At 27.3% G+C, this 10,219-nt stretch overlaps 1 protein-coding gene across 1 annotated transcript; it reads right to left on the bottom strand.

Moving 5' to 3' along the window:
• Nucleotides 1-4,180: 4,180 nt before the first annotated feature.
• Nucleotides 4,181-5,142, bottom strand: LOC123004616. The gene is made up of 2 exons (XM_044397946.1): nt 4,987-5,142; nt 4,181-4,944 (listed from the first exon to the last, which is right to left on the bottom strand). The coding sequence occupies exons 1-2, from the start codon at nt 5,070-5,072 to the stop codon at nt 4,578-4,580; spliced, it is 453 nt and encodes a 150-aa protein (XP_044253881.1). The 5' UTR covers nt 5,073-5,142; the 3' UTR covers nt 4,181-4,577.
• Between the last annotated feature and the right edge of the window lie 5,077 nt (nt 5,143-10,219).

Raw genomic sequence — 10,219 nt, 5'->3', positions numbered from 1 at the left:
ACAAGGAGAAAATTAAAAAAAATAAAAGTAGAGAAACATGAGAAAATTAAAGCAGAAACAAATAACTAAGAAAAGAGGAGGAAAGAATGAAAAGCATTAATAAATGTTTTAAACAAAATAAGTAAAAAAAGAAAAAGAAGAAATGTTGGAAAGAAAAATACCTGTTCAAAAAATAAGAAAAACTAATAAATAATAATAAATCGCAAAAGCAAGTTGTTTCTGAAGTTGAAATCCAATTCTATGTACTAAAATTAATTTATTATTTTTAAAATAATTGCAGTTACTTATTCCCCTTTAAAAAGTCTTTACAATACAGAACGCTTTGATTCATGTCGAATGTTTCACAAAAAATAATACTTTTTAATAAAAAATGTTTAATCCCATTAATTTTTTAGTAAAAGAAACACAAGAAAAAAATTATTTAGAAAAAACAAAAGTGGAGAAACGTGAGAAAATTTAAAAAATTAAAAAATGATTAAGAAATGAAGAGGGAAGATTGAAAACCAAAGCAAAAAACAAGAGAAATCTAAAGTGTCAATAGATGTATAAAAAAATAGAAATATAAAAAATATTAAAAAAAAAGAAAAACTATTAAATCATAATGAATTTTTTGCTTCTGAAGTTGGCATTTAATTTTGTGCACTAAAATTGACTTTAAAAATAAAAAATTAACATTGATTAGCACGTTTTTATGCATTTTTCATCAATTTTCTAGATACTTCCAAAAGATCAATTTTTTGCATCTTTTCTAAGTATATTTTTACGTAAAAAAAACAAGAAAAAAATGTTAAAAAAATAAAAGTGAAAAAACGTAAAAAAATTAAAGTAGGTAGAAATAAAATGTCTAAGAATATAAGGAGAGAGAATGAAAACTGAAATAAAAGACGAGAGATCTCTATAACATCAATAGATGTGTAAAAAAATACGAAAAACTAATAAACAATAATAAATTGCAAAAGCAGTTGCTTCTGAAGTTGACATCCAATTTTATGTAAGTACTAAAATTTACTTATTACAAAAAATGTTACTTAACACTAATAATTCAATAAAAATTGTTCAAACCGAAACTTCCAATTCATTCGACCAAAATTTTTTTTATTTTTTCTAAATACATTTTTCGTAAAAAAGACGGAAACAATTGTCAAAAAAATTTAAAAATTACTAAGAAATGAAGTGGTAAGATTGAAAAACAAAACAAAAAAGGAAAGAAAGCGTCAATAGATGCTTAAAAAAAAGAAGTAAAGAAAAAAAAGAAAAACTATTAAATCATAATGAATTGCAAAAGGAAGTTGCTTCTGAAGTTGGCATTTAATTTTGTGCACTAAAATTGCCATTATTTTTTTTACATTTATTTTATAGTCGAGAGAAATCACGTATTTGATAAAATATTGAAATTTTCCGATCACGAAATGGAGATGTTTTTGCCGGCGTCGTCCCATCTGTTGCAAAAATCGCACTAAAGGTCAGTTCCTAATCGACTCGCCACCATCTGGCCCCAACCCCGAGTAAATTAGCCCCGACGATGTCGAAATAATACCCCCGTGTGTATTTTTTTCCACTCAAAATGAAAGAAGGGCAAGGGTGAATTAAAATTTTCACGGCCAATCCTCGTAAAAATAAATTCCTTTGTGATTTTTTTCAAATGCGGTCAAGGGAGATATTGAAAAATCTCTTACAAGGTGAATAGATTCACCATAAGGGGAGAAAAATCTCAGACATAAATCTTCCGCACCAAGAGACACCACCAGGATTCGGTCGTTTGCAGGGGCTCAATTTATGACCTAAATGAATGAAAAACACTGAAAATCCTCCCTCCCTTGCGAGCGTTCCAAATTCAAAGACACGAAATTGAATTAAAAACTTCCAAGAATCCAGTTTAATGCTGAAACGAAATTCAGTTGCGATTTTCAGGTGGCGGCTTTTATTTAGCGTGACCAACGCACGAATGACATGTTTATTTAAGGGTTGCAACCACCCTGAGCACGTCGCAGGAATCAATTTGTCCCTGAGAGGCTGTAACATGTCAAGTTTCCCCTTCTTACGTATCTCGAGGGTATCGAAACCACACTCTTTATCTTAAAAGATAATTTTTTTTTCAGTTCGAGCGATTGTTATTCAGGAGGTGTTTAGTTTTGGCAAGGGACCAATTTGTTTAAATTAGTTTTCCTGTTTGTAATTAAACGTGCAAACGCCGTTATGTCTCTTTCTGTTTGTATTTTTTGGACTTATTTCCGCCACATATCCGGTCACGAACGTCACTGAAACGGTTCGAGTTTTGTGTATGGAATGCACGTCGACTGAAATCCACCCACCCTCTAGTGTTTTTGCCAGGCGATGTTTCTGAATATGAAAAATACATGCGCTAAAGAACATCTACTTACACAAGAACCTCAGTTTTGCGATTATGCATGCGAAATAAAACTGTTTTATTCGGTTCTCGGGAACTACAAGGAAAACACCCTCACGTGCATACTGAAAAGATGGAGATTTTTGCGATTTATGGACACTTTTGGGGCTATTTATTTCGATTTCGAAACAACCAGACAAGCTGATTTTTATCGTATATCGACGCAAGTTACTAGAATTTTGTATAGCTAGTGGATTTTTTATTCAGCGCTTTCTGTAGTGTTAGATGTTAAATTTTTGTATTCAAAGTCAAAATACAAAAATAGTACATAAATGTGTTTTATATGTAATTTAATAGTTTTTCTTTTTTTCAAATATTTCTTTTTTTCTTTTTCCTACTTCTTTTTTTTAAGCATGTTTTGTTTTTCAATCTTCCCACTTCATTTCTTAGTAATTTTATTAAAAATACTCTCACGTTTTTACTATTTTTTTGACATTTTTTTCCATCTTTGTTACGAAAAATCTATTTTGAAAAAATAAAAAAAAATGGGTCGAATGAATTGGAAGTTTTTATTTTAACAATTTTTTATTGAATTATTAGTGTTAAGTAACATTAAAAAACTTATTTTTTTGTAATAAGTAAATTTGTCAATTTCAGAAGCAACTGCTTTTGCAATTTATTATTGTTTATTATTTTTTCGTATTTTTTTACACATCTATTGATGTTTTAGAGATCTCTCGTCTTTTATTTTAGTTTTCATTCTTTCTCCTTCTATTTTTAGACATTTAATTTCTTCCTACTTTAATTTTTTTACGTTTTTCCACTTTTATTTTTTTAATATTTTTTCCTTGTGTTTTTTTACGTAAAAACATACTGCGAAAAGATGCAAAAAATTGATTTTTTGGGAATATCTAGAAAATTGATTAAAAATGCATAAAAAACGTGCTAATCCATGTTAAATTTTTGTTTTTAGTCAATTTTAGTGCACAGAATTAAATGCCAACTTCAGAAGCAACAAATTCATTATGATTTAATAGTTTTTCTTTTTTTTTCAAATATGTTTTTATTTCTATTTTTTTATACATCTATTGATAGAGTTCTATCGTTTTTTGTTTTGGTTTTCAATCTTCCCTATTCTTTTCTTAGTCATTTTTTAATTTTTTTAAATTTTCTCACGTTTAACCACTTTTGTTTTTCCTAAATAATTTTTATTAAAAAGTTTTATTATTTGTGAAACATTCGACATAAATCAATGCGTTCTGTATTGTAAAGATTTTTTAAAGGGGAATAAGAAACTGCAATTATTTTAAAAACAATAAATAAATTTTAGTACATAGAATTGGATTTCAACTTCAGAAACAACTTGCTTTTGCGATTTATTATTATTTATTAGTTTTTCTTATTTTTTGAACAGGTATTTTTCTTTCCAACATTTCTTCTTTTTCTTTTTTTTACTTATTTTGTTTAAAACATTTATTAATGCTTTTCATTATTTCTTCCTCTTTTCTTAGTTATTTTTTTCTGCTTTAATTTTCTCATGTTTCTCTACTTTTATTTTTTTTAATTTTCTCCTTGTGTCTCTTTTACGAAAAAACCTATTTAGAAATCTGAAAAAAGTGATTTTTTGGACGCAGATATCTAGAAAATTGATTAAAAATGCATTTCTTCATTTATTGGTATCAACATTTTTTATTAAAATTGTCCTCTGTAAAACATTTGAAATGATTTAAATTAGCGCTTTCTGTAGTGTTAAGAAATTGTTTTTTTTAATAACTGCACTTTAAAACCAGTTTCTGTGACCTGTTGACTGTGATTTTTTAAAAAAGGGGCTAATCAATGTCAAATTTTTATTTTAAAGTCAATTAGCTTAACAAAAATAACAAATAAATTTTAGTGCATAAAATTGGATGCCAACTTCAGAAGTAACTTCCTTTTGTAATTCATTATGATTTAATAGTTTTTCCTTTTTTTTTTAATGTCTCTTTTTTTCGTTTTTTTTGCTTCTCRTTTTTTAAACATCTATTGACGCTTTAGTCTTCCCACTTCTTTTCTTAGTAATTTTTTTCATTTTTCTTTTAATTCTTCACGTTTCTCCACTTTATTTTTTTTTAATTGTTTCCGTCTTTTTTTACGAAAAATCTACTTAGAAAAAATAAAAAATAAATATTTTTTTAGAAAATTGATTAAAAATACGTTTCTTATTTTATTAATATTAAGTGAACATTTTTTATTAAAATTTTCCTCTGATGAATCCCCCAAACACGGGTTCGCTCCTTCCCCCAAGTCCCCCAAACCGCTGCCCATAGTTAACCCCAACATCCAAGGCACTGTTTCTGTCTTTGAAAAGATTTCGTGTTGCTTCAACCCCAACTTGAGTGCCAAAACGGCCCGCATTGAGTGCTTCTACCCCCAAAGCAGTATTACTGGGCTTATTTTGATAATCTACTCTTCCTCCAAGCACAGTTGGGGCATCTCTGTTGACGAAATTTTTCTCGAATTTTCCAGTTGCATCAACTCGGTGGTTGCCATTCTCTAAGACTTTTTCACGGTGTTGGAGATTGAGGACTCCCGGGTCCTCAAAGTGCCATTTCGTTTCTCTAAAATATAAAGTGAGATCAGAAATAAAGTGAGACTTTTACCTTTGACGATCTTCCGGTTTTGGCAGAAGATCTTTAGGGGCGGCTGAAGCAAGTGCCAACACGGCGATGATTACGATTTTTTGCATTTTGAATTGTTGAAATCTTCTCAACGAGTGACTGATGAAAAGTCGATTTGTTGCTGTTTTATAGTGTAAGAAATGTGATTCCCAGTGCGAAAAACCGAACACGAACTTGAATAAGTGTCATAAAAACAAAGATAAGTGATTAAGAGCTCACGGAAATTGTACTTTACACTTTTAAAAACTGGTTTCAAGAATTTGAAACATTTGACATTTTTGGAACCAACACCAAAAAACTTGAAAAATAAAAAATCACAATTTTAAAAAAAATTTTAACACGTGTTTTTTTCTTCTCCGACGTTTTTTTTATTTTTTGGCGTTGTTTGGATTTGTTATTAACAGCTATTCTTTTCTTTCTCTTTGTTTGTTTTTTTACATTTTTTCCTAATACCTAATGATTAATGTTTTTTTTTAAATTTTTTTGGCGTTTTTTTTTTGAATTTTTTTATTAACAGCTATTCTTTTCTTTCTCTTTGTTAATTTTTATTTTGTTTCTAATACCTAATTTTTTTTTCATTTTTTGGCGTTTTTTGGATTTTTTTATTAACCGCTATTCTTTTCTTTCTCTTTGTTTTTTTTTTAGATTTTTTACTAATACCTAATGGTAAATGTTTATTACTACTTATAACAAAAATTATTATTAGCACGTGTTTTTTTCTTCTCCAACGTTTTTTTTAAATTTTTTGGCGTTTTTGGATTTTTTATTAACAGCTATTCTTTTCTTTCTCTTTGTTTGTTGTTTTTTAGATTTTTTACTAATACCTAATGGTTAATGGTTATTACTACTTATAACAAAAATTATTATTAGCACGTGTTTTTTTCTTCTCCAACGTTTTTTTTTTAATTTTTTGTCGTTTTTGGATTTTTTATTAACAGCTATTCTTTTCTTTCTGTTTGTTTATTTTTTTTTATTTTTTTTTCTAATACCTAATAAATGTTTTTTTTTTCATTTTTTGGCGTTTTTTGGATTTTTTTATTAACAGCTATTCTTTTTTTTCTCTTTGGTTATTTTTTACAATTTTTTACTAATACCTAATGATAGATAAATGTTTATTAACACTTATAACAAAAATTATAGTGTTTTTTATTTTCAACAGGCTTGAAGGTTAAACTGGACCGAACTTAGAAACAACTTTTTTTGCAATTCACTGTTAGTTTTTCTTTTTTTTTTGAATCGGTAATTTTTCTTCCTCAACATTTCTTTGTTTTTTTAATTCTTTTTTTTTGAAACATATATTGACGTTGAAAGTTTTCTTGTCTTTTATTTTGGTTTTCACCCTTTTTTCTTTTTTTCTAGTCGAAATTTGTTCGTTTTTTTAGTTGTAATATGTTTTTTCCACTTTTATCTTTCTTTTGTGTATTTTTTCTCATTATTTCCTGTGAGTACAGGCTTTTTTACATTTTTTGTCTGTTTGACTAGTTTGTAGCAGTAATTTTATCTTTTGTGTATTTTTTTAAAACTAGTACTATAAATTTTTTATCGAATTACGTAAAAATCATCTTTTTTGGACATATCCAATGACGAAAAAAATAAAACACCTGTAGTTTCCGCTTCCGAAAAAACTTGTGAAAAAATATGGAAATGCGGTTTGTATTAAACTGTCTTTTCACCTCCTCACAAATTTTAATAAAAACGTAAAATTTCTTTGTGTTATTTTTTCAAAAACTCGTTAATTTTTTGAACAGTCAGTTTCCATCTTCTCTTAAAATATAAATTTTTTGTATTTTTAGTTTATCTCAGAACTGAACACATGTAAGATAATTGCTTTTGCTGCAGACAATATTCCTCGTAGTTGAATTCCTTTTTATTTTCTAGCTACATGAAATGAAATTGCACTCGAGATGCGCTACTTTTTAAACCAATTTAGATAAGATTTGTGAATGTCAATGTTCGCATCTTGGATAATTATTTTGATTAACAGGATTTAAAGCGTCAGACCCAAATAATACATCGTAATTGTCAACATCCTGCAAGATTGTGATTTTAAAACGGAAGTTGACTAACTTTTGTCGAATCATTCTGAAAGTTTGTGTTTATATTACGTAAAAATAATTGTGCACTGAAGCATGGAAGCGAATTAGCCTTGAAAAAAATCGAGTGAAAACGGGAAAATGAAGCGTATTTTCTTATTCTACCATGACCCAATAAAATGAAAGCAATTAATGCGATTGTGTGCACAGTTATCGACTTATCTCTGGTGCACTTTCAAGATAATTTAATTCGTTATTAATGCCAGTGTTGCCAGCTCATCAGTTCAAGATTATATTATGATTTAATTTTTAGTCCAAGATTCACGTTCTTTACACAAATGTGCTCGAAAAATACAATTTAATTCTATAATTTTTTGGCTAGTTTTTAATTAATTTTTGCGAAATACTGGGTGGAAAAAAATCTGTAGGCAACAATGGATTAGTGGTAATTCCTCTAATTTGTTATATCAGAATGTTTCAGGTGACATTGCCTATAAAAGTTTGACGTTTAAATTTGAAAGTCAATGTTGCCAAAATTAAAATTAAATTTGACACCAAATTATTTACAGTCACGTTTGATGAAAACAAAAATACGGACTTAATTTGTTATTGTTTTGGTTTGTTTTAGCAAAATCTTGCAATTAACACCATTTTCGACCATATTTTGGATTTTTTGTCCCATTTTTTTGACAAAATTTTACTCAAAAAGAGCTAAATCGAATGAAACAAAAAAACAAAAATAACATCAATTTAGATTTATTTTTGTTGTGTTTAAGCATGTTTTGACAATATTCTGCAAAATAAATGAGTCTTTGGTTCAAAAAACGAACTAAATCAAGCGAGACACGCTAAAATGATGTCAATTTCAATCTAATTTGGTAATTTTTCAGTCAGTTTTAGCAAAAATTTAAAAACGTCCTTAACACTAGAAATGGAAAAATACTTTTGGCTTAATTTGATAAATTTTCGGTTCATTTTTAACGAAATTTTGCACAATGTTTCTGGCTAAGAACATACTAAAACTCTCAGAAATTGACAAAATACTGTACTTTTTGATCAATTTTAGCGATTTTTTTACCTTGTTGAGTGAAATATCATTTATCATCTCTCAATTTTTCAACTTGTTTTTAAGAAAATTTTATTTCAGTTTCTGCATGGCTAAAAAACGTGCAAAATGCTCAAAAAAATAAAAAAAACAGTGTCATCATTTTTGACGAATTTACTACATCAATAATTAAAAAAGTTAATTTTGCTAACATTTTTGCGAATATTGGATTAAAAAAAAATATTTCAAAATACATTAATTTTCTGCTGGAACTAGAGTCACGTTTCTAAAAAATCAACAGTAGAAGGCAAAAATAATGTCTTAATTCGATGTTTTGTTTTATTTGTTTTAGCAAAATCTTGCAATTAACATCATTTTCGATCATATTTTGTGTTTTTTCTCCCATTTTTTTGACAAAATTTCACTCAAAAAGAGCTAAATCGAATGAAACAAACGAAATAACATTAATTTAGATTTATTTTTGTTGTGTTGAAACATTTTTTGGCAATATTCTGCAAAATAAATGAGTCTTTGGTCCAAAAAACGAACTAAATCAAACGAGACACGCTAAAAAGATATCAATTTCAATCTAATTTGCTAATTTTTCAGTCAGTTTTAGCAAAAATTTGAGTGTGTTTTAAAAACGTACTGAAACACTCTAAAAATGCAAAAGTAACACTAGTTTTGGCTTAATTTGATAAATTTTCGGTTTGTTTTTAACGAAATTTTGCAAAATAGTTCTGTTTCTGGCTATAAACAAAAAAAACCCTCAGAAATGGCCAAAATAATGTGCTTTTTGACCTATTTTAGCGATTTTTTTTACCTTGTTGAGTGAAATATTATTTATCATCTCTGGATTTTTTAACTTGTTTTTAAGAAAATTTTATTTCAGTTTCTGCATGGCTAAAAAACGTGAAGAATGCTCAAAAAATATAAAAAAGAAGTGTCATCATTTTTGACTGAATTTACTATATTAATAATTAATAAATTAAATTAAAAAAGTTAATTTTACTAACATTTGGGCAAATACTCGAAAAAAATATTTCATAATATATTAATTTTCTGCTAGGTTTCTAAGAAATCATCAGAAGAAGGCAAAAATAATGACTTAGTTTGATGTTTTTTTGCTTTATTTTAGCAAAATCTTGCAACTAACACCATTTTTGACTATGTTTTGTATTTTTCGTCCTATTTTTTTGACAAAATTTCACTCAAAAAGAGCTAAATCCAATGAAACAAACGAGATAACATTAATTTAGATTTATTTTTGTTGTGTTGAAACATCTTTTGACAATATTCTGCAAAATAAAGGAGTCTTTGGTTCAAAAAACGAACTAAATCAAGCAAAACACGCTAAAATGATATCAATTTCAATCTAATTTGGTAATTTTTCAGTCAGTTTTAGCAAAAATGTGAATGTATATTTTAAAAACGTGCTGAAACACTCTGAAAATGCAAAAATAACACTAGTTTTGGCCTAATTTGATAAATTTTTGGTTTGTTTTTAACGAAATTTTACAAAATAGTCCTGTTTCTGGCTAAAAACATACTAAAACCCTCAGAAATGGACCAAATAATGTACTTTTTGACCTATTTTAGCGATTTTTTTACCTTGTTGAGTGAAATATCATTTATCATCTCTCGATTTTTCAACTTATTTTTGAGAAAATTTATTTGAGTTTTTGCATGTCTAAAAAAACTGCAAAATGCTCAAAAAATATAAAAAAGTAGTGTCATCATTTTTGACTGAATTTACTATATTAATAATTAATAAATTAAATTAAAAATGTTAATTTTACTAACATTTGGGCAAATACTCGAAAAAAATATTTCAAAATATATTAATTTTCTGCTAGGTTTCTAAGAAATCATCAGAAGAAGGCAAAAATAATGACTTAATTTCATGTTTTTTTTGCTTTATTGTAGCAAAATCTTGCAGCTAACACCATTTTTGACTATGTTTTGTATTTTTCGTCCTATTTTTTTGACAAAATTTCACTCAAAAAGAGCTAAATCGAATGAAACAAACGAAATAACATCAATTTAGATTTATTTTTGTTGTGTTGAAACATGTTTTGACAATATTCTGCAAAATAAAGGAGTCTTTGGTTCAAAAAACGAACTAAATCAATCGAGA

Source organism: Tribolium madens, unplaced genomic scaffold (genome assembly GCF_015345945.1).
Source record: "Tribolium madens isolate multiple individuals breed KSU strain unplaced genomic scaffold, Tmad_KSU_1.1 Scaffold_20;HRSCAF=117;Tcas5.2_LG4, whole genome shotgun sequence".
NCBI classification, from domain to species: domain Eukaryota; kingdom Metazoa; phylum Arthropoda; class Insecta; order Coleoptera; family Tenebrionidae; genus Tribolium; species Tribolium madens.
Note: the sequence above shows the minus strand (reverse complement) of the source record. Positions and strands in the feature narration are given on the sequence as shown.

Bases quoted from the DNA above. Each gene is read 5' to 3' on its own strand.
- LOC123004616 (XM_044397946.1), bottom strand. From the start codon at position 5,072: ATGCAAAAAATCGTAATCATCGCCGTGTTGGCACTTGCTTCAGCCGCC. The intron at 4,945-4,986 runs GTAAAAGTCTCA...TTTATATTTTAG, and splicing joins AAACCGGAAGATCGTCAAAG to AGAAACGAAATGGCACTTTG.